Source organism: Crassostrea angulata, chromosome 7, assembly GCF_025612915.1.
Source record: "Crassostrea angulata isolate pt1a10 chromosome 7, ASM2561291v2, whole genome shotgun sequence".
NCBI classification, from domain to species: domain Eukaryota; kingdom Metazoa; phylum Mollusca; class Bivalvia; order Ostreida; family Ostreidae; genus Magallana; species Magallana angulata.
In genome coordinates, this window is record NC_069117.1 from 14,444,402 (window position 1) to 14,470,643 (window position 26,242).

The 26,242-nt window shown below is 33.0% G+C and overlaps 1 protein-coding gene across 1 annotated transcript; it reads right to left on the reverse strand.

The window, feature by feature from the left end:
- Positions 1-380: 380 nt before the first annotated feature.
- LOC128156158 (28S ribosomal protein S2, mitochondrial-like) lies at positions 381-22,058 on the reverse strand. Its single transcript, XM_052818192.1, has 3 exons — positions 21,926-22,058; positions 21,215-21,409; positions 381-1,307 (listed from the first exon to the last, which is right to left on the reverse strand). The coding sequence occupies exons 1-3, from the start codon at positions 21,999-22,001 to the stop codon at positions 637-639; spliced, it is 942 nt and encodes a 313-aa protein (XP_052674152.1). The 5' UTR covers positions 22,002-22,058; the 3' UTR covers positions 381-636.
- Positions 22,059-26,242: the final 4,184 nt, after the last annotated feature.

Genomic DNA, 26,242 nt, shown 5'->3' on the forward strand with positions numbered 1-26,242 from the left:
TAAGCCTATTTAAGTGATTATATCATGCTTTCCATAAATTTTACATTTAACTTTGATCATTCTTGCAATTATAATTTTAAGTCAAGTTAATCTACACCTGATCAAGATAATGAAATACCCAAGTCACCTGGCGGTCAATTACCTTATTGACCCATTTTAAATTACCTTACAGAGTTGGGCTTATTGCTATCAATAGTGTATTTCGAATTATTTCTTAAATTGTTATATTTTAAATTTTCCATGCATTTGATTGGTCATTAAGTTAATGACATTCAAACAACTAATTTTCATACATTTATTGTGAATCCTGTTAGGTTTTTTCTAATATCACATTTCCATAAGTACTATTGATTACAAAGTGTATTAAATGAACACATCCATACACTTATATTATTTTAATCTGCAGTTACCAAACATATTTTACAAAGAATACATGAAAATGTGTAAAATCACAATTTGGCTGTACATGTACCACTGATATTTTGTCAATATGATCAAAGCCCGACTTTAAACATGTACATTTTAATTTTCATTTTCAGCAAAGGTAAAATACGATGAAGATAGAAGAAATGTTTCTGACACTTTTTGCCTAAATTTCATTCTCATTAGGAAAAGGATGCACCAGATGCACAATTCTTAGCTTTCATCACTATCATCACTCAGTTCTTCAATATCCCTCTTTCTGTATTCTTTGGCCCTTAATATGGTTTCTTCAAACAGTTTACAGTACAATTTCACTGCATCCAGAGAATCATCATTCCCAGGAACGGGATAGGTAACCAGTGTTGGGTTACAATTGGAGTCCACTATTCCAACAGTTGGGATTAACATTTTTGCACATTCTGTTATGGCAGCATGTTCATGACTGAAATTATTCTGAGTGTGAATGAACACCACAACATCGGGATACCTAGTAAGATTCTTGTAAAGGTAGTCAATGTTCGTAAGGAGACCCCCTTTCCAGAATCGACAGTGAGAATATTCGCCACACTTTTGAGCAGTGTGTTCAACTAATGGCATGGTCTGTGCATTTCTGGAAACAAAAAGCACCACACCTCCCCTGTAAACCATGTGGGCAATAAAATTCAAAGCATTGTGCAGACGCGGTAGTGTTTTGTCCAAATCAAAAATATCTGTGTTTTGACGAACACCATAGAGAAAGGGTACCACAAAGGGATGCCTACAACCGTGGTGGTGACCAAAATGCACCCTGTTCTTAAACAAGGTATGCAGGTCCACCATTTCTTTCACTTTGAAAAAATCTGGATTCATCAATGCATTGTCCTCAGCTATATCTCGATGAAAACCTAAAACGAAAAAGTTTCAATGTAATCAGAGTTAAGTCAATCAGATTAACCTAAATATTAAATTGAATAACTTATGGTTCTAGTCTGAGCTTATTTTGAATTTCCATAAGATTATTCATGTGACTTTGGAAGAGATGCAAAAATTTGTACCTGCAGAATAAGTAAAGGTGAATTAAATTAATATAATATTTACAGATCATGTGTCATCCTTTGTCCCCCATTTTTACAAATGTTCAAACATTAAATTTTTTTTTCTCTTAAAGCTCTATTAGAACTAGAAAACTGACCAGTCAGGAAGGGCCCCGCTATGACAATTAATATAGAGAAGTGAAAAAAACTTAAAATTCCATCCTCTTTATATTAACAATGACGAAAAACTAGAGGTACTGTGAGCAAGCTCACAAGTGATACCCCCCGCGAAGATAAAAATCATAATGCATGTATTTTCCAATTATAGAAAATATTGGATGCCAATTTCACCGTCCATTTTCTATAAATATCAACTGCTCTATTTTTTTAAAACTGTTGGTCCTAAGCAATATTTGTGTGAAGTAAGAACAATCAATGCTTCTCCATAAGAAAGATAATGACCGGACACGAATTTTGCATTTTTTCTGCCAGTGACCTTGACCTTGCCCAAATGACCTTGGGTCAAGGTCATGACACACCCTTAGGTGATAAGCAATCTTTGTGCGAAGAAAGAACTTCCAATAATTCTCAATAAGAGAGATATGGACCGGACACGAATTTTGTATTTTTTCTGCCAGTGACCTTGACCTTGCCAAATGACCTTGGGTCAAGGTCATGACACACCCTTAGGTCATAAGCAATCTTTGTGTGAAGTAAGAACTTCTAATGTTTCTCCATAAGAAAGATATGGACCGGACATGATTGCACAGACAGACAGACGGGCGGACGGACGGACGGACAAGGTGATTCCTATATACCACCCAAACTTCGTTTGCGGGGGGTATAATAAATGCTCAGCATAAGATGTAAAGAACTCATGATCTCATGATTTGTAGTTGGATATGATTTTCATCCAACAATAAAGTGTTAAACTGAGGGGTAAAAATACAAGGGTGCAGCTCATGGAATGAGAGTTTAATTTGGTTACATTTCAAAAAAAAATATGAAAATTATAAGTAACAACTGTATTTTTAAAATTTCAAGATAATTCCTGAATGTCCAAAAACTCTAAATAGTAACCTTGTATCTGCATAAAACAGGGATAACCTCATGTCTTATACGAAATAAATATGTATTTAAAAAAGATTTAAACAGGTGTTTTAAAAAATGCAAGCCTTCAGTGAATGCAAATACATTGTATCACCCAGGGTTGACCTCAACTTCAAAACAAACATCAGTTGCAGACAAAGGTCTTCATTAATCTTCATATGACAGATAGAGATAAGCCTCTAAATTTTCTGCAGCAGGCAAAAAAAAGGGGGTTAATTGTTCTGCTCTCTCATCCTTTTTTTCTAAATTTACAATAAGATTTTTTTTCAGAAATGACAGAATGGGGTTATTATCTGATTACCTGTTAAAATTAACAGCATATAGGCAGAAAAAAATAAAATAAACTAGATACGATCTTGTTATGAGAAACAATAGGTCTTCCGTCCAATTTTATTTTTTATTTTAAATGATACCATGAAATATCAATACAATTTCAAAATTAACCCCCCCCCCCCAATTTGAAAATAATGAATAAAAATCCCTAATTACTTCAAACATGGGCCTGACGATGACTTTGACTTTTTCACACCGATAATGTAGAGTTCAACAACTTTGATTTTATAATGCATAACAAAATATTTATTGTTTTCAAGTTATTCGTAATAGACTTTACGAGTCTCTTGGTCCCTAATTAAAGGGGGCAGTCCCTTTTTCTTGATTTTATTGGACAGAACTTTTGATTCTCTACTACTTTGTTTTATATGTCTTATCAAAATATCAACTGATAAAAAGATACTGATCAAAACATATGAACATTTTGATTCGAAATCTTTATCCCATTTTCGTGCCTAAGCGAGCTCCAAGGAATAGTGCCACTGGTGCAAAACAACTAAATTATAGTGCACAACTTCAAACCATGCTCTATCTATCCTAAAAATTTCAATATCATATCTCTTATAGTTTCTGAGATCAGCTCTACACAAAATTGGTCGTAAAAAATTACAAAATCGACCGTTAATCCGGACCGGAAATAACGACGACAAAAATTTCAAAAACATATAAAATTCAGATAATGTCCCATCATCTGTGAAAAACTTGTCGAGATCGGTTGAGTAGTTTTCGAGAAATCGCGTGCACAAAATTTGGAAAAAAAAAAATTATAAACAGTACGAAAACAATAAGGTCTTCCGTTGAAAACGGAAGACCTTAATAGGGAAAAATATTGAAATCACGTGTTCTTTGTTTTCTCGCACAGTTTAAAAGTGAAGCTTTTGATATTTCATCTATATAATGATTAACGTAATGCGCAGACCTAGAAAGGGTCTTGGGAATAAAACTGCCAAAAATTAAGGGTTTTGAAGGGGCTGAACCCCCCCCCCCCCCCCTCTCAAATTTGTAACTTTTATGCTATTCATCTGATTTTTAAAATCTTTTCGGTTTATTGTACAGAGGAGATAGTACAATTTTTTTTAAAAAATGTGGTCTGGGGGGTTACTTTTTGACACCTTTTAGGAGTTTTAGGGGACTAAAAATGACTATTGAATCTTCAACTGCCGTGTATGGCTTGTTCTGTAGGGGGAAAGAAATGGAACTCCCGATCCTTTCACTCAATTCTAATAAAAACTCATGTAAATGTACATCGGACCTCATTCTTATTGTCGGCCAAATCTTAAGCAGAATTAACTATTTATAATTAAAATCCTGAAATCAAACAGCACATAGTGATTGTACGGGGAATCAAAATGTACACAGTGTATGGGATGTAAGCAAACATATAACAATTCAGATGCATGTATCTATTCAGATGCATGTATATTTTTTGTATTCTGTTCAATCTAGACCTCAGAAAGCATGTGCATTTTTCTGAATGTTGGAACTGTGAAAATTACAGTCATCGATTTTATACTAAATAAATTCACGTTACGTGTTTCGTTATTTCTTCATTTATCAAGCATATATCAATCCCATTTAATTCAAACAGTAGACTATCCTTGTAAACGACGTGACAAAAACTTTAAAGGCAGAAATACATGTGCAGAATTCATATTAACTAATTGTTTATGGACTTCCTTGCGTTGGTGTAAACTGAACCCGCGATTTCTACTTTCTGTTTTCTTTCCGATCGCATCTTTTGAAACTGACATGTTCCCCACTGTTCAAGCGATTACTAACATTATTTAGACCTGGCCTTTCTATTTATGTACTTAACGTGGCATTAACACACTCTCATGTCCATGAATTAAGTGTTTTTGATAGCACTCTCTGCATGGTCAATGAAATTCGTACGCGCGAACCCAAAGGTGCGTTCCAATCCCACCTCAGACAACATTATTTAACATATTGTCTACCACTCTTAAATGCCATGCACATAACGATTTCTGTAGAAGATTGTGCAGTACTAGGTATCACTAGATACGACTTCGTTACGAGTAACGCGTAGGTCTTCCGTCCGATTTTTATTTTATTTTAAATGATACCATGAAATATTGATACAATTTCAAAATTAACCCCCCCCCCCCCCCCCCCAAATTTGAAAATAATGAATAAAAATCCCTAATGACGTCAAACATGGGCCTGACGATGACTTTTTCAAACCGATAATGTAGAGTTCAACAACTTTGATTTTATAATGCATAACAAAATATTTATTGTTTTCAAGTTATTCGTAATAGACTTTACGAGTCTCTTGGTCCCTAATTAAAGGGGGCAGTCCCTTTTCTTGATTTTATTGGACAGAACTTTTGACTCTCTACTACTTTTGTTCTATATGTCTTAACAAAATATCAACTGATAAAAAAATACTGATCAAAACATATGAACATTTTGATTCGAAATCTTTATCCCATTTTCGTGCCTAAGCGAGCTCCAAGGAATAGCGCCACTGGTGCAAAACAACTAAATAGTGCACAACTTCAAACCATGCTCTATCTATCATGAAAATTTCAGTCACATCTCTCATAGTTTTTGAGATCAGCTCTGCACAAAATTGGTCAAAAAAATTACAAAATCGACATTAAATCCGGACCAGAAGTGACGACGACAAAAATTTCAAAAACATATAAAATTCAGATAATGTCCCATCATCTGTAAAAAACTTGTCGAGATCAGTTAAGTAGTTTCGAAAAATCGCGAGCACAAAATTTGGAAAAAAAATAATAATAAACAGTTCGAAAACAATAAGGTCTTCCTTTGGAAACGGAAGACCTCAAAAACCTTACAATCACTATAAGGTCTTCCTTTGGAAACGGAAGACCTTAATTATCAAATTTTAATAATGGCAAACCATATAGTAAATGAAATGTTTTTTTCCATACAGATATCATGACTGGATGAAGTCAGAAGACCTACAGAGATTAACAGCTTCTGAACCTCTGTCTTTGGAAGAGGAATATGAAATGCAAAAGAACTGGAGATGACAGTAATTAATCATGCTTTGAAACTTTTGAATATATACATTGAATTAAATTGCTTTTACAGTTTAAAAGATAAAACAGCAATTAATGCATTTTATGGGATTTTTATAATTTGATGCAAAAGAAAATTGATTAATTATTAGATAATTGCATGCATTTTGATAGCACTTTATATGTCGTGCATGTATGACACTGAATAGATGCAGATATTTTGTCACAATCTATATAGATAAACAATATTGATAAAGTGTTGCAGTAGTGTTTTGAAATCAGATCTACTTGAGTTTCTTTGAAATTTATTGTTTGCTTATACATGTTTAATATGCATGTTAAAAACTAAAACGAAGATCAAACTTTAAACTAATTACTGTGGTTTCATCAATATTCGTTGAATACCAATTTTCATGGATTTCGTTGTTTAGTTGATCCACGAAATTAAATATTCATTGAAGTGCAATTTTTATTAACATTTTGCATTGATAGGGTCATTGGCCACGAATTTACGTATCCTTGAAACTGTGATTTTCACTTTATCCACGAAAATTGATGCCCTTGAAAATTAATGAAACCACAGTACCTGGTAAAAATTCAGCAAACCCAAACCCATTAATATTAAAACTCAATTAGATATCTAACCAATTGTTCCTCATAATCTATTCTATCAATCATATACTCCTTTTTTTAATTTCCAGAGTGCACATTTATGGTAATGAACAAAGAGATATATAATGGACCAGACACAGAGATCGGCGAGATTCTGTAATGAATGTAAATAATTGACAAAAGATTCTTGTTGAATGCTTATTTCACTCCCTTTAGGTATGAAATTATGACAGTTAGCTTTTATAATGTATAAATGTCAAAGAAAATAACAATTTCAAAGGAATTTAAAAACTTCATCGGGAATATCCATTATAATTTATTTTGTTCAGCAACTTGATCAGTAAGATCAAATTCAATTATCCCATCATAAAACAAGGCAAGGCATTTGCCCTAAATAAATCATATCATAGTTCAGTTCAAATTATTCTACAATACAGCACAGCTGAGAGAAAAAAGTAGTAGAAACTAGATACGATCTCGTTACAAGTAAAGAGTAGGTCTTCCGTTCAATTTCTTAACAATATAATTAAAAACTCCATGAAATTTCAGAATTTCCCCCTAACCCCTTCCTTTCAGATAATGTATACAATTGTCAATATCCTTTAAAATGCTTAACAAAGTGTTTGCTTTTTCATATACAGCACATTAAAGATTTAAGATTTTAGTCCCCTCAAATCCCTAATTACGTCATCAATGGGTGTTGCAATGAGTTTCACAAACTGATATTGTTACGATCAACAACTTTGCTTCTATAATGAATTGAACAAACTCTTTATCGATTTTAAGGTATATGTAAAAGACTTTACGAGTGTCTTGGCCCCTAAATAAAGGGTCAGCCCCTTTTTCTTGAGTTCATTTAAAAAGTCTCACGAATACTAACATATTTTATTTGTACACCTATCTAAAATTGTTGTTCATTTTTGAGATACAAATGATTGAATATTTTAGGGGCCAGCCCTCTAGATCCTTAATGGGGACAGACATTGGTGTTTTGATTGATGGAATCAATAAGAACTATCAATGCAAGCATTTTCTTTTCTACAAAGCTAAACAAAATATGTCTCCTTCTCTAGATATATTGCGTCAAAGTTTCCGTACTTTGGCCCCAAAAATCTCTAATTACGTAATAAATGGGCGTGGCAATGATTTTACCTGATATATGTTGTTACGATCAACATCTTTGCTTCTATAACGCATTACAAAATCTTTATCATTTTTAAGTTATTTATATTAGAGTTAACGAGTGTCTTGGCCCCTAATTTAAGGGTCAGCCCCGTTTTCTTGAATTCAATCGAAAGGTCTCACAAAGTCTAACATTTTTTGTTCTTATATCTATCTAAAATTGTTGATCATTTTTGAGATACAAGTGATTGAATATTTTAGGAGCCAGCCCTTTAGATCCTTAATGGGGACAGATATTGGTGTTTTGATTGATGGAATCGATTAGAATCATCAACGCAAGCATTTTCTCTTCTACTAAGCTTAACAAAATATTTCTCCTTCTCTAGATATATGCGTCAAAGTTTCAGGAATTTGGCCCCTAAAAATCCCTCATTATGTAATAAATGGACGTGGCCATGATTTTTCCTGATAGATATTGTTACGATCAACAACTTTGCTTCTTTAATGTATTACAAAATTTTTATCATTTTAAAGTTATTGCGTGGACCCTGAGGTCCACGCAGAAAATATATAAGCGAGGTTAAACCGGATGCTATGGGGAAAATTCAACCTGCGCATGAGCTAGCCTGGTTCCTGTGCGTAATGGGTAGCTCATGGAACCAGGCAATCTCTCACCAGAGGGCGTATTATGCTGTGCTAGTGAAGCGTGCGGAACGCGCCCTCTGGTGAGAGATTGAAGTTCAAAGGCGCTGTAATTGTAAAGTTGTCGGTAAACAGTACAGAAACAAAGTATTCCTTTTAAAGAAATGATTGGCATGTAATATGAACTATCTGTATTATGGAATAAGTTAATGTTATGCCGAAACTACAACATGCATCAAATGGCATAATTTGCAAAGTTTTCTTGTTTTCCGAATACACAAGTAACTTAACATTACTTTTATAGTAGGCGAGGCTAGAGAACTTCCCGATTAAATTTTTTAAAGCATATTAGTGCGATTGAATTATTATGTCACTGTATAAAAGTTTAAATCTCAAGAAAAATGCATCAAAAATTTTTCAAGCATATTAGTGCGATTGAATAGTTATGTCACTGTATAAAAGTTTAAATCTCAAGAAAAATGCATCAAAAATTGAATTTTTCAATTTACACAAAGCTGTCACTGCATAGTTAACAAAGTAGTGCGAATCGTAATGTGTGCGCAAATAGTAGAATTCACCGAATGTCTGATACTATACATGTATGAAATCTTCATTCATGAATAGATCATAATTATTTTAGAAGTATGAACCCTTTTAATTCTGAGATAAAAAGTCAGGGCTATACATACATGTATACGTAATACAACGTACAAATTTAGTCAGGTTAAAAGCAGAGGGCTATAGAGTCAGTGGAATCTCTGATAATCTTAAAAAAAGCTTTCACGTTTTCGTTGGAAACACATGCAAATGGTCCACGTATTGTAGTCCTTTTTTAAAGGACAGCAACTTGTCTATAATTATAGAGTTTACAAGTGTCTTGGCCCCTAATTTAAGGGACCAGCCCCTTTCTCTTGAATTCAGTCGAAAGGTCTCACAAATTCTAACATTTTTTGTTCTTACACCTATCTAAAATTGTTGATTATTTTTGAGATACAAATGATTGAATATTTTAGGGGCCAGCCCTCTAGATCCTTGATGGGGACAGACATTGGTGGTTTGATTGATGGAATCGATTAGAATCATCAACGCTAGCATTTTCTCTTCTACAAAGCTAAACAAAATATGTTTCCTTCTCTAGATATATTGCGTCAAAAATTCAGTACTTCGGCCCCTAAAAATCCATAATTACTTAATAAACGGGCGTGGCCATGATCTTTCCTGATAGATAATGTTACAGTCAACAACTTTGCTTCTATAATGCATTACAAAATCTTTATCATTTTTAAGTTATTTGTATTAGAGTTTACAAGTGTCTTGGCCCCTAAATAAAGGGACCAGCCCCTTTTTCTTGAATTTGTTGGAAAGAACTTTTGATTATCTACCACTTTTGTAATACAGAGGGTTCCACTTAATCTGATCGCGGTTAATGTGATATTTCGGTTAATCTGATTAAAATCAAAACACCGATCCATTTGCTATATAAGCCTTTGTAATTTCTACTGATAATCTGATTGAAAAAAATGTCATTTTCGGTTAATCTGATACGATTTCTGTCGGCCGATCAAATATCAGTTAGCGTTTTCACATCTCTTCCACCATGTCCACACCTCGTGTATTACCTCTCACTGTGTAAACAGCTTGGCACGTGCCTAAAACTTGCAAATAACGGTGCTTCAGGGGATTAGTCACTGCTCAACGCACACAGATGGTCAGCTGGTCGGTAGATGAAAGATACCGACATCGATAGTTCAGCCCACCATCTAACACCTCTATATTCCTTTGTTTTATTAGTTGACACCCCTTTTGTGTACACAGTAACTCTTTACAGGGCATTAGTTTCACTTCAACACACACGGGTGGCTCACTTCTTCGTAAGATGAAAGCTACCGACATCGATAGTTGACTTGTTCTGGATGACCGCACACAGGACTGACCATACCTGTGTACACATTTTACTGTTTTTTCATTTACTAATTGCCTGTGTTAATTTCATGCTAGGCTTGCACCATTAAGCATTATTTAAACATGTAATTTCTGAATCAAAAGTGCTTGGGAACATGTGACATCGAGGAAATTCTGATTACTCTCAATTTTACATCGGGGTAGAAATCTTAATGAATAAAATTCAAATAATTTGTTATCATGCATAATTAATTATTTAAGAGCATTCTACTATACCAGAAAAAGAATTAAAATAAATAGTCCAGGTAAAAAGAGGGAATGTTTAGACAGTTAGCCCTTATCACTTCCTGTAAAAATGGCCGCCACTCTGAAACCATCGTAATGAACAGTGAAGAAGGGAAACATTTTCTTTTGAGCATTTACAAACTAAATAACGACTAAAATGCTATTTCATTGCTAATGCAAGGTAAATTATTTCATTATAAACTATTGAGAAACAGATTATATCTGTTTGTTGATAAATTATGTATTGAAACAAGTTGTATTTTATTCTATACCAAAATTAAATACCACAAAAACGCTAAATTGGATTATCTAATAATCGGTTAATCTGATAAGTTTTGCCTGACAAACAGACTATCAGATTAAGCGGAACCCTCTGTATACGTCTTAACAAAATATTAACTGATAAAAAGATACAGATCAAAATCTATGAAAATTTTGATGCAAAATTCAAATCCAATTTTCGAGCCTAGACGAGATCAAAGAAATGGCGCCAATGGCGCTAAAAACTACCGGTATGTTCTGCACATCTTTAAACTATGGTCTACCTATCCTGAAAATTTCGTATTTATATCTCTGATAGTCTCTGAGTTTATGTCTGCACAAAATTGGTCGTAAAAACTGACAAAATCGGCCGTAAATCGGAACCGGAAGTGACGATTTCAAAATTTCTAAAAACTTCTAGGATTATGACCACTGGCAATCATCTGTGAAAAAATGGTCGAAATCGGACGAATAGTTTTTGAGATATTGAGTGCACAAAATTCGTGGAAAAAAAAAAATAATAAGAAACAGCACAAAAAGTATAAGGTCTTCCGTTGGAAACGGAAGACCTTAATAATTAAAAAATAAAATAGTGAAAAAGGATATCTTAATACCGTATATATCTTGATTTTAGAATTCAATAAAATTATCATATATCATTGTGTACGGTATTTTAACCAAAATAAAGTATGAATATTATATTTTAAATCCATATTTCAAAGAATGTACACAATACTACACATCATTCAAAACTGACCTTAAGGTGGAAGGCTACATCGTCACAATATGTCTGACATCCGTTTGAAACGCCATTTTGTTCTGGATTGATAACATTATGTCGTGGTACAAAATAGCTATACACCATTCAATTGAACTCTTTTAACGAGGGAGATGAGATAAGAATGAAATCACCAAAACGCTTAAAAAAAATTTCAATTCCCTTCGTGATTAAAGCTTTCAACTAACATTAATTATCAGCTGTTATGTACAGAAAACGTGAAATCGAAATAATATACTGTTTCCCTGCTGTTGGCAATACATATTTGAAATGTCATCTACAACAGACGATCATAAATATGTGACTGATTATCGATAAAGGTGAGCAGATTTAATATTTTCACTTGAACCATATAATATGTTTTACGGTGCGACCATTGGGGCGAGCACAGCATGTGATCAAACAATCAATTATAATAAATTAATAAAATAAAATTAACGTGAAATTTGAATGCCAAAAAATAAAACATACCTATTTTTCAGTAAATTTTCATTATTCATAGTTTATAAGATTTGTTATAATTTATTTATTTATATGTAGAACAGTAGTTTAATCTCAGATACAATGTTGTTAATAATAAAGATTTTAATATATAAATATTCATTGCACTGCATCTCCTCTTTTATAGTGATTATGATTATGACTGATTGATTGATTTCCCCCTTTATTTTTGCAGTAGACATTTTTTCTTAAACTTACATATAAAACTTGACTCATCATAGAGCTCCCCCCATGCTAATTTTTTTTTCATTTTTGTAAATTTATACATAGAAAATCGACTTACCATGGATTTGCCCCTCCACTTTAAAAAAATAATTAATGTTTAATTTTATTTTTAATTTACGCCTAAAAAGTATCTGCTTATCATGTTAAAAGAACATGGTGTTGCCACCCCCCCCCCCCCCAAAATTGTAACAAGAGGCCCATGGGCCACATCGCTCACCTGAACAGCAGTTCCTTGTAACATTACATTTCGTAGCATATGCTTTTTCTATTTTAAACATTGAACCCCTTTCTGGAGACCCAGTAATGGTCCGAGGTTTATGGTTGGCTTGAACAACATAAATAGTAACATAGGAATGAAAATGTGTAGCACTGCGGTGGGACCACACGTACACAACCTGAAAAACTGAACGTAGAAGAGTTCCACTTCAAGAGGAATAACTCTCAGACTGTACAGAACATTAAGAAAGATAACTCTTGGTTCCACTACATTAGAGTTTACACAATTTGAGGATCCTTGCATAGTAATCTCACAAACTGTAGCATTATAGTTCTCGAGAAGAACTTTTTAAAAACATTTTCAATATATCTTTCTATGTTAAACTTTGAACCCCTTTTGGGGCCACAGTATTAGTTCAGTGCTAAAGTTTTAATTATTTGGAATCTACATTATTTAAGGATGCTTGCATAGTTATCTCACAAGCTGAAGCATTATAGTTCCCTAGAAAAAGATTTTTCAACATTTTCCCTCTATATTTCTACGCTAAACTTTGAACACCTCTTGGGGCCCCAGTATTAGATTGAGGTCACGGCTTTTATAATTTCGAATCTACACTATCTGAGGGTGCTTACGTAGTTATCTGACAAATTGATGCATTGTAGTTCTCGAAAAGAAGATTTTTAAACATTTTCCATATATATCGGTACTTCTACATTTAACTTTAAACCCATCTTGGGTCCCTAGTATTAGTCCAGGGGTCACTAATTTAAAACTGTCGAACCTTCATTATCCAAGGTTGTATGCATGATAGTAATCTCACAAATTGAAGCATTGTAGTTCTCGAGAAGAAGATTTTTTAACCTGTTACCTTTATATTTCTATAATAAACTTTGACCCCATCTTGGGGCCCCATTATTGGTCCGGGGGTCACAATTTTACGAATTATGAATCTACATAAGCGAAGGATGCATGCATAGATATTCCAATAACTAAAACATTGTAGTTCTTGAGAAGAAAATTTTTAAACTTTTCCTTTGTTTCTTAAAATGTTTAAATTTTGAACCCCTCTTGGTGCCCATCAATTGTCCGGGAGTTACAATTTTTTGAATCTACATTATTTAAGGATGTACATGTATGCATAGTAATATCCCAAACAGTTGCACGATGGTTCTTGAGAAGATTTTAAAACATTTTCCTATATATGTTAAAATCTAAACCCCTCCTGGGGCCCCACTTTTGTTCGCGGGTCACGATTTTTTCAATCTTCACTATATATACAACCTTTTGTGTATGTATTGGCATTTTTGGTGAAGTGGTTCTTGAGAAGAAATTTTTTAAACATTTTTCATATGTAGTTCTATGTTAAATTTTGATCCCCGCCTGGGGCCCCAGTTTTGGTCCGAGGGTCACGATTTTTACAATTTAGAATCTTCATTATACATACAAGCTTTTGTGTAAATATTGGCATTTCTGGTGCAGTGGTTCTTGAGAAGAAGATTTTTTAAACATTTTCCTATGTATTTCTATGTTAAACTTTGAACCCCGCCTGGGGCCCCAGTTTTGGTCCGAGGGTCACGATTTTTACAATTTAGAATCTTCACTATATATACAAGCTTTCGTGTAAATATTGGCATTCCTGGTGCAGTGGTTCTTGAGAAGAAGATTTTTTAAACATTTTCCTATGTATTTCTATGTTAAACTTTGAACCCCGCCTGGGGCCCCAGTTTTGGTCCGAGGGTCACGATTTTTACAATTTAGAATCTTCACTATGTATACAAGCTTTTGTGTAAATATTGGCATTTCTGGTGCAGTGGTTCTTGAGAAGAAGATTTTTTAAACATTTTCCTATGTATTTCTATATATGTTTAACTTTGAACCCCGCCTGGGGCCCCAGTTTTGGTCCGAGGGTCACGATTTTTACAATTTAGAATCTTCACTATATATACAAGCTTTTGTGTAAATATTGGCATTTCTGGTGCAGTGGTTCTTGAGAAGAAGATTTTTTAAACATTTTCCTATGTATTTCTATGTTAAACTTTGAACCCCGCCTGGGGCCCCAGTTTTGGTCCGAGGGTCACGATTTTTACAATTTAGAATCTTCACTATATATACAAGCTTTTGTGTAAATATTGGCATTTCTGCTGCTGTGGTTCTTGAGAAGAAGATTTTTAAAGACATGCACCCTATACTCACTGTTTCGCAATTATCTCCCTTTTGAAAAGGGCTGTGCCCTTTATTTTAACAATTTATAATCCCCTTTCCATAAGGATGCTTTGTACCAAATTTGGTTAAATTTGGCCCAGTGGTTTTTGAGAAGAAGTTGAAAATGTGAAAAGTTTACAGACGGACGGACAGACAGACAACGGGTGATCAGAAAAGCTCACTTGAACCTTCGGTTCAGGTGAGCTAATAAATGGAAGTGAAAATAAAGAAACCATTGAACTGCTAAAGAGCTGAAGGATTAGAATTTTTATGATTTATTTTCCTTTTTGCTTGCAAAGATTTTTTGGATGAGGCTGCCATCCACCCACCCACCCCCTTTAAAAAAAGGCGCTGCTACGTATAACGTTACGTTTCAGGAAATTACCGTAATTATAGTGAATAAAATATTTGTGAGCATTCATCCAAATTAGTGCAATTTACAACTGTTTCCTGTATCTGAAGTAATGTCCTTATTCGTCAGCTGTTCTTTATCTTAGCCTTTGCAAGATTTTGAGAGGATTTTGGTCATTTCAACAGATTTACAATAACTTCAATTAGAGTAATTTCCCCTTATCGGTGCTTATTGTGACGTCAAAGCTGACGTTGGTTAAGTGTCGTCTTACTCTTTAAAACTCCCCTGAGAAATAAAAGTATGCCAAGTATACTGTTTTATTTACTTAAAAAGCATGATGTTCTTAAAATTACACATCTTATAAGCTTTTCAAAGGATTACTTTGATTCTCGGGAGAACGTGATGTTGGAACGTGAGGTTGGAAACCATTGGTACTATGAATTGTGGGTCAAAATTTACTGACTCCGAAAAAATATATCGGATCAATGTGTAAACGTTTGTGACGTCACACGATTATTTTTGATTGAAAGTGTACTGAGGTGAACTTTAGAGGTAACATTGACTGTATGTCGCTTACATCGTTATTGTTTATACTGTCTAAATTTGTCTTGCTGATTCTCGTGAGAGTGTGAAGTGATAAAAATTGCCATGATTACAGGGAACTACTGGGACGATTAAAACGATGCATTACTGGTCCGATTTACTGACGCCAAAAAAATCCGTTGAATGAATGTGCAACTAGTCCGAATTTTCTATTCACACACGCCTTGCCGGTAGAGCTCGCTTCGCGCTGGCGCTGTGCGCCAGCGAGCTGCGCTCGCTATTACGATTAATATAAAACTAAAGTTCCGTAGTACCATCTCTTGTGTTAATTGAACTTCCCAAATTTAAAACATTTGCAGTATAAGACTTACATTGAAAGTTTGACACTTAACTAATGTATTTTAATTAAAATAGATATAGCTAGGTAGCAAGAGCAGTGGAAGCCCGGATTTGCAAGCCAAATGAGGGAACGACAGAATCTTGAAAAAGAACATGTTTTTAATTACCACACGTACATGTGTATCACTATGGACATCTAATGTATGTATAAATATACATATGGTTGTTTATGATTTGTATTGTATATAATCATATGTTCATATGTTAATCAATACAATAATATAAAATTGAATATTGCATCCTATCATATCTACAACATATATTATATAATACAATAAAATACCATAATAAACAATGATGAGATATGATATTGTAACATATGATATGACATTGTATTGTGTTATATGTTATTGTATTTATTCACATAATACAATATCATAATATATAAAACAATATAGTATTACATTACAATATCATATTACATAATACATCATAACATTGAAACATATGATATTATATCGTATAATATAGTATGATATTGTATGATACTGTATCATTTTTGATAATATGATATTGTATCATAATTATGATACAATATAATTTGATACAACATTGTATCATATCAAATGATACAATATCATGTGATAATTTAGAGTGAAATACATAATACAACATTCTATTATATTATACATATTGTATCATATGATACAATAATATATTTTACAATATCATACAATACAATTTCATGTGATGTGATAATATATCATAATATAAACCAATATCATATTATACAATATCGTATGATACGATATTATATAATATTACAATATCATAATATACAATTTCATGTGATATAATTCAATATTACAGAAACTAATATTAAATTAAACAATATCGTATGATACAATATTTTAGAATATAAAATATTGTATCATAGGATACAATATAATATTTTGCAATATCTTATGTAATAGTATTATGTGATATAATAATAAATTAATAATACAATATAATATTATACAAAATTGTATCATTATATACAATACTATACATTACGATATCATGTTACAATATCATTACATAAAATATAAAAAAAATTGATACAATATCATATCGTATCATATAACATAATTAATATTACATATGATATTATATTGTATTATATTAAACAATATTGTTTCATACCATACAATACTATATCATAGGAATCATGTTTTATAATTTATCAACAAACACATCTATCTATCGAGCAGTTTTGAGTGAGGTAGGAGATTTCTTTAGCATCCTTGATAATGGAGATCAGGCTCTGCATCTGAAGCAACCTCTGCGTTTCATTTATAATATAGTTAAATCAACTATGCAAGCTATCATCTATAAAAAATGTGACCTGTTCCAAAAAAACTAAACCTCATCCAGCATCCTAAACCTATGGCTCAGATTCAGCATTCAAGCCAGGTGCATCAGTATACATAAGACGCATCTCCATGCAAGTTTGGTGAAGTTCAGACCAGTAATAACTAAGATATCATCATCAGAGGGCACTAGCAATTAAAACCTTAACCTGCTCCAGCATCCGCAACCTATGGCTCAGATTCAACATCCATGCCTGTCAGGTGCATCTGTATCATAAAACACACAATCCATTCAAGTTTGGTGAAGTTAGGACCTGTAATAACTAAGATATATTCTTTAGCATCCTTGATAATGGAAATCAAGCTCTGCATCTGAAGCTTCCTCTGTGATTCATATTACAGTTTAATCAACTATGCAAGTTTGAAGTAGTACTATTATCTATTAAACATGTGACCTGTTCCAAAAAACTTAACCATATCAAGCATCTGCAACCTATGGCTCAGACTCAGCATTCAAGCATATCAGGTGCATCAGCATCATAAGATGCACCATCCATGGAAGTCTGGTGTAGTTAAGACAAGAAGTAAGTAAGATATAGTGATTCTTTTTTAATTTAAAAATTGGTCCCATGCTATTTGAGACCAAGTAAAATCAAGAAAGACAACTCTTAAATAGGATCTTTCAAACCAAGATTTTTGCAATAATTCAGTATTTCTTTTAATTTTTCAATTTCATTCAATTTCTTTTTTTTTTATCTCATTAACCAACGATTATTGTTTCTTTTTTCAGATTTTTGTGGGATTTCATCCAGCAGTTTGCCTTAAAAGAATTTTTAAATATTTTAGTTTCATATTTATGTGGATTCCAATAAAAATCATACAAACTTCATTCATGATTATTTTGTTTTTCATTTTCAAACTTTATAAATTTCACTTTCATAAGAGTTTCAAAACAGAAATGTTTAAAAATTTGACTTATAAGGGGTTATCTGGAAGTAGACTGATATTTTTAAAAATCTCTAAAAAACAGAGTAATGTACTTTGAGGTCTATTATTGTTGAATACTTTGCCTATTATTAGTAACAAATGCATGCAACAAAAATCTCCTACACTTATTTGGTGTAGACATCCCCCTTAACTTCAAAACAAAGTTCATTTGTAGACACAGGCAGTGCAGTAATTAATCTCAAAGTGACAGATAAAGATAAAGCTTAGGATTTTCTTCCTGTGGAAGGTTAATTAATCCCAAAGGAAAAATATTGCACAGCCTTCCAAGTATACAATGGTAACATTCTCAGCAGTTATCTCTCTTTGCCCAATCATTCTTATGCATAGTTAAGGAATCTACCCCACCACCCCAGCTCCAAACCAGAAGATACAGAGAACCAAACTTAGCATCAAAATATGTATTTCTGCCTACTGAACTACCATACCAAATTTGAACATGATTGGGCAACCATAAAAAAAGTTATTAGAAAAAAACCAGAAAATTTGTGGACGGAAGAGTGACAGACGGATGGACAGACGGACGGACGGACAGAGTGATTACTATAGGGCACCCGCAAATCCTTGCGGGGCCCTAATTATTTCATTTCTTACTCTTCTATTCCTTTAATTACCAGTAAAACACAAAAGATTGTTTTCATTCAAGATATTAAATACAGCCGTTCCAATAAGAGCTTGGACCTTTGGTGGGATGTTACTATCTAGTTTGCTCTTCAAAACAAGCTGTCAAATATTGACCGCCTTTCTTCTAAATTGCTAGGAGCTTATTCTAAAATACCCATGACTGTCAAAATCGGAAAGCTTTTATGCCAAGATCTGCTCTATTGTAAGAAATAGATGCTGTTTTAACTAAAATATACATCACTGGATGAACTCAAACAAGTGTCATTGTGTTCAATAAATTCACATCTATTAGCCATATGACTGGACAATTAACCATAATAAGAGCCTGCCTTCATCAAATCAAGAGTTTGTCCCTTAAGTACAGTCCATAGTCCAAGCTGTCGTTAAAACGGCTTTATCTGACATGTGAACCTCTCTTGATACCTGGGATCTTCTCTTGGTAGAGAAATGATACATGTGGACAAAAAAGAACAATGAATCCCTGGTTTGTTAATGTGACAAAGAATTGCTATGATTGGGTTGTCTGTAAGTTTAATGTACAACACCTATTTTAACCTATATCTTTCCAAAATATATAAAACTTTAACTAAATGTTTTACAATTTGGGTCATTTTTAATCTAATCAAAATAAGATGTCAGATCCACTAAATTAGTCGCTACAAATGCAAGTAAGCAAGCGAAAATCTAATTACGATTGGGTCTGCCATGGACATATCTTCTTATATAATATTTCATACATCAAATAAGAGTCTAAAAACGGATAGTAGTTTAAAATAAGGATTTTTATTAACTCTTATGGGTGACTCAAACATCACAATACTCACAAGAGATGAGTTGAATATTATTTCATTTCATAGTGCATAGACAGGGCTGTCACAGCACTTTTTGGTACAGGGACTTGGTCCCTTTCCATTGGGAAAATTATCCACATTTTTTGTCAAATTGGGAAAATTTAAGATACTTTAATATATCATCAAAATGCCTTCTGTATAAATAGCAAGATCTGCTGTTCACTTCTTAAAATTAAAGTTTAACAGCTCACATGATGTTCCCAGGAACTAACCAAGAGTAAAAAGGAAGACACAAAAAAGAGGGAAATTTTCAGAATTATGAAGAGTTCAATTTTTTTATTTACACATGTTGATTTACAGATTTAAATTTTTAATTTGAAATTGCACAGTGGTCAGGAAAATAAGAAGACTTTATTTTTTTTTTCACATGATTGAGACATGTTGATTGACAATTTTTTTAAAAATCAAAGGAGCGGAAGGAACCCACATACATAGATTAAAAAATATTTTTTTCAAAAATACTAAATTAAAAAAAATTAAGATCAAATTTGGAAAAGGGAACCAAATCTATATGAGGTGGAATTATTATATTTCATTTCAAAGATAAAATATTTGTAATATCTTATAAGCAAAATTCTGTGTAATTTGTTACTGACATCATGTGTATTTAAGGGTATTAGTAAAACCCTGTGACCCAATTACAGCCGTAATGCAGAAGATCTGTTTACGAAGTCTACATGTACCTACGTGTAAATGATTTCCTGATAATCTAAGCATTTACTTAGAAGGTTTATTATCTAATTACCAGAAAACAACCAATGCCTCTGTCTTTCCGATAATTTATATCAATCAGTTCGTAAATTTCTGAGCACTTTAAAATGCATCCCTCATAACAGCATAGACTGCATAATGCCGTGCGCACCGTGCCGTATAACCCAATTAACCAACCTAAAAGGTGACTCTACTAGTTGGGCTTGTTAGGTCACCATAGGGGTTCAGTCCAGATGTAAGAAGCTTTTAAAATTATCATCAGTGTTGTCCCCATTACTTGATCATTCAGGATATAATGAAGCCAGCTTCAATCAATTACGGCAAATCTACTGACCAAAAAGCAGCTCGACAAATCGCAAGTTGTAAATAATTAATGCATTTGGGAATTTTTTTTCCTCAAATTGGGAAAATCTGTGGCTTTTGCCATTGGGAATGGGTCCGATATTCGGTTCGAATTTGAGGGGAGTGACGGCCCTGATAGAGATATACACTAATTAAAAAAAAATAACATTATTGTGTAAACTTTTCCTGAAGATCCACTATGAGATCAATTTTAAGTTGATAACACAATCAAATTAACATTTTATTAAACTACATACAATATCTTAATCAGAATCACTACTTGTCACATGCAGATTCTAACTGCATAATCATTTTTTAAGACACATCATTTAACTCGTGAATAGATTTATTAACTGGCTGGCATTTGTTTTGACAAATAGTGATTTATTCACAATTCTACAAGTTGAAAGATATTTTGTGCCTCTTTTACAAAAACCATTTTTTTTAACAATACTTACTTTTATACACATTGATTTTCTCTTTTTTATCAGAAAGTTCTTCCTCCTTTGCCAAAGCTGCTGCTGCTTCTGCATTTTTTAGAATTACTTTTTTCTCATATATCCTTGTGACCGTCAATGGCCGTGGATTCACCACTTTAGCTTTTATGTCAGTTTTATAGGTTTTTTGCTGGGACAGTGATGGTATGCAGGCCCCTGATACGAAAAAGGAATGAGAGTTATCCTTCTTTGCAATTAAGTAGTACTATAAACAAATACATCATTGATAAGTTTCTTATAATTTACAATTGGACATTATATATGTATCCAACCGAGGAAAAATTCTGGCTGTCAAGCATTTACAAACTTCCAATTATTTTTAATATCTGAAATAGTGAAAAAATAGTAAAGATACCATGTATAACATTAACAGATTAATGTAATATTCTACTGTGATAGTCATTCCGTGATTCGGTTATATGTTTAAAGGATAATAAATTATGTAATTTAAACTGAAATAAAGAAAACATAAAAATAAGAAGCTACTTATTTCCACTAATAAATGTCAATAACTCAGTAAAGCAATTATGTAAGGTTCTTCTGAAGATACACGTACCTAGACAATTTTGACGGAGGAAATTCAGGTGTACCAAATTATTTTCTGGAATTAATTACTGTGATATCTGTGCATAGTTCTGCAACTTAAAATTTAAATTTTTTATGACCACATACCTGCTACTGCGTTCAATGATTTCAATTTACTAAACATTCGGTAGGGGTCGACCTTTTTTACACAACCGGAAGCCATGCTTCTTCGAATTGTAAATAAGTCGGGACAAAAATGTTTCGTCTCAGCCTATTCGCACGAGTCTTGGTAAAATGGGTAGGCAAACCCGGGCCGGGGCAAAATAAAAGCCGGGGCAGATCGATATTTTTCAATTTTCTTTGTTAATACTCAACCAATCTCATTGAAATTTTCAGGACATGTCAACAATCAGTATAAATGTATTCGCTGTAAATATTTATGCAAAACAATGTATATTAAGGAATTTGTCGACGATTGTTGATTTTCAAGTTGGTAAAATTGGTAGGCAAACCCGGGTCGACATTTTACGGTTTTGTTGACTTATTTAAGAAAAAAATGAACATTTCACGTTTAATTCCGGTAAAACATATAAAATACTAATAAGATATGTTCATTTATTGAACGAAAAATAATTATTCTTCAATTAATAACAGTTTTTAAGAAAAACCGGGTCACTAAAACCGGATCCGATCATCCGGGGCAAACTTAAAAATTCCGAAATTATGAGGATGATATTGTGACATTGCCCAGCTCTAACCACAAAGAGATATCCTCATTAGTGCCTAATTTATTAAATTGAAAAGGTAAGTAATGTTTTGGTGTTACACATTAATTTTAAGTTTTAATAAATATTTAAAGAAAATATTAAAAGCACTATATTTTTTTTAATTAAATTTTGTGTTTTGTAAATTTTATTTAGCACTATTTATTTAAAAGGGCTGTGATAATATGAACGAATAAGCATGCTGGTTTTTGTTTTGTTTTTTTGTTTGTAAACGACCTAGCTTCTTCTCAGCTTCCTCTCTTTTTAAAACTATCCTATTGAGATGTCAGTTTCCTCTCTATTAGCTAATTATCATAATGAGATGAAACAGTAGTTAATTGATCAAACAGCTTACATAAGGGCTTATGTGTGATTAAGAAAATAATATTAAAGCTAGGCACAGTATCTGTGATCTTTATTCTCAAATTATGTGTTTTATTGTTTATATAAAGTAACATTAATAAAACATAAATAAAATCCATGTTGGATAACATAGAAACACAATTATTACGGAATTATCAAGTTTGTCCCGGGTGATCGGATCCGGTTTTAGTGACCCGGTTTTTCTTAAAAACTGTTATTAATCGAAGAATAATTATTTTTCGTTCAATAAATGCCTATTTCTTATTAGTATTTCATTTGTTTTACCGGAATTAAACGTGAAATGTTCAGTTATTTCTTAAATAAGTCTACAAAACCGTAAAATGTCGACCCGGGTTTGCCTACCCATTTTACCAACTTGAAAATCAACAATCGTCGATAAATTTCTTAATATACAATGTTGTGCAGAAATATTTATAGCGAATACAGTTATATCGATTGTGAACATATTCTGAAAATTTCAATGAGATTGGTTGGGTATTAACAAAGAAAATTGAAAAATATCGATATGCCCCGGCTTTTATTTTGCCCCGGCCCGGGTTTGCCTACCCATTTTACCAAGACTCTATTCGCACTTCTGTTTATTCGTCAATCTAACTAAAACTAGACGTTCTGAATCCGCTACCGCTTCTCAGAACGTCTAATTTTAATTAGATTGGTTTATTCGTGTGCAAAAAAGGGAGTATAGAATTATTGATGCAATATCACAGACTTGGAATAAAACTTCGTCACACTGTTATCATCTTCATGTGCTGATCCAATCTCTACCCAGAGTTATCGTTCCTGCTTCGCTCCACTTATACCTCTGTTAACGTCCAAAGAGTAGTGCCACGAAAACATTGGTAATGGAGTAATACTCCGAGAAATAGTTCTTTGTTTGTTACCGTGATTTACCTATAAAAATCTTTTTTTTTATTTTAATAGTGTTGAAGCGCAGCGTAATACGCCCTCTCAGTCTGGTGAGAGATTGGTGCTGATCTAGATGAAAGGGTTGTCGGGGAGGGGTCATTAAAATACAGTGGCGTCGGAAGCAAACTAAAAGGAGGGGGGGGGGGGGGTAGACTAATCATCAGAATCTATCTTGACAAGCCAAAAAAATAAAAAAAATAATTTCCCGAAATCATGAAAATCCTATCTATAACTCAAAAAAAAAAAACTTCCTACCAAAAGAAAAATTTCCAATGAAATTCCTAATCAGTTGGAGGGGGGGGGGGGGACTCCAACTACATGTATATGTGACTATAACTAATATGTAAACGGTGTGACCGTTGGACCGAGCGCAGATTTAACACAGTGCAGTTTGATTTTTGCATAATAAAATCTATTTAAAACGCACAAAGTAGGATCCGCCAGTATGGTTGCCTACTCAAATCATTCGTCAAAGTTAAACTAAACGTCGCGTGCTCAGTCTATATTATGACGTCATATTTCAGACGTAAAACGTTCGTTTTGTCTTCGGAAATAGCCGAAAAGAGTTACGTGATTCCGAATTTTTTTTTTATTCTTTCATTGTTCATCAATTTAATTCATATGAATGTCAATGTAATAAAATTGAATACTTTAATCAGAATCTAAAAGATCAGTTCCTTGACCATGTTGACGTTAATGTTTTTATTTTCCATCTGATAATTGATAAGACATACATAGAACAAGTCGTGTTTCTTGATTGAAGCACTATTGAAACTTATCTGGGTTCCTTTTTAATTTCTTTTAATTCAAATTACCTTCTATTGAAACACTGGAACTTATTTAATCGAGTTTAGGGGCAATAAACATCGATAAGTACCAGTCAATCAATGATCGAACTAACTTTTGAAAAACAAAATGGCTGCCAATATGGCGGCGCCCAGGGCTGGAAGAAATTTTTTTTGGCCTTAGGTGGCAGGGGACAGTTTTTTTGATACGGTTCATTGTAGCCAAGGGATGCATGTCTTCGGAACTCTGTAACTAGAATTTCCTCAGTTCCCATTCAGCACAAATACCTTTAATTCACACTTTATAAGGCCAATCACCAATTTCTGAAGAAAATTACTAGTCAAAACCTGTAAAATTCTCTACATACTGGTTTTTATGAGATTTTGACCCTTTCATATTTTGCTAATTTTTCATGATTTTTCAGCTTTTTAGACCTCCCCCAGCTAATTCCCTGCAGAGGGTTGACCTTCGGTACCGCGTGCATGTTGCACTATCACATGTCAGAAACTTACCGGTGTATAGTTTACAATGTCCCATCCACCTACTTTTCGTGTTATTTTACCTCCCGTCTGTAACTTGCAATTTCACTGTGTAAAGTCAACAGTCATAGCCGCAGGTTTCGCATTTTACTTCTGATTCTCATGTACCTAACAAAAGGGGCCTACATATTGCATATCAATTTCAACAAGAGACACCCCTCTAACTAATGATAATCATTAAAAATCATTTCATGAATTTTAGCAACACTCATAAGCCTTCAAGTACAGCAATTCTCAATTTTACAAAAATATTGACGGGTACTTTATTCGAAACTGTCCCTTACTACCTTAGTACCCCTGATTCAACTTTCATTTTTCACTGATTACGGGCCGCCGGAAGGCGGTCCGTTATTTGATACACATTTAAATATTGTTACTGCGTTTCTGCGGTATAGTTCTTTTTTAATAGAATTAATATTATGAATATTTTTTATGAATTAAAAGTAAATTTGCTTGTTGAAATATGTTTTATGCCTTTTAAAAAATATCACATATTTTTTGTTTTACTCGTAAATGAAAAATAGGTCATACTTAGTAGATTGTCGTGTTTGGCGCGTTTTTATCGAGACTATAATCCATTCGGAAAATTCCGGTATGCGGGACATACTAAAGACCTGAAATACTAAAGACCTGAATGTCATTTAATTTGATATAAATGATATATTTGAATTTCTTTCTGCCGTGTCAAAAAAAATGACTTTGTGTGTGTATTTTTTTTTATATTTCAATGTAAAATGTGGTAGAAAATATCATGACATGACATCCATATCAATTATTTACGCAAAAATATGACAGAAATGAAAATTTGAATTGACTGGAAAATTTGAACTAATTAATTTCTTTTTTATCATTTAGTCCCTTGAAATCATATAAACTAATGCATTTACTTTTCATTCAATACAATGCAACAAAAAAGAAATGGTTTGAAATACATAATCTCCAAGAGAAAAATGATGAGTTGAACTTTGTATTGTACAAATCAATGTGTTTTCAATTACTTCATGCTATGGCAATAATCAAACAATTACCGTTAGAAATGCTTACAGTATCCAACTCGATTCTTCATGATAATAGTAAAATGTTAA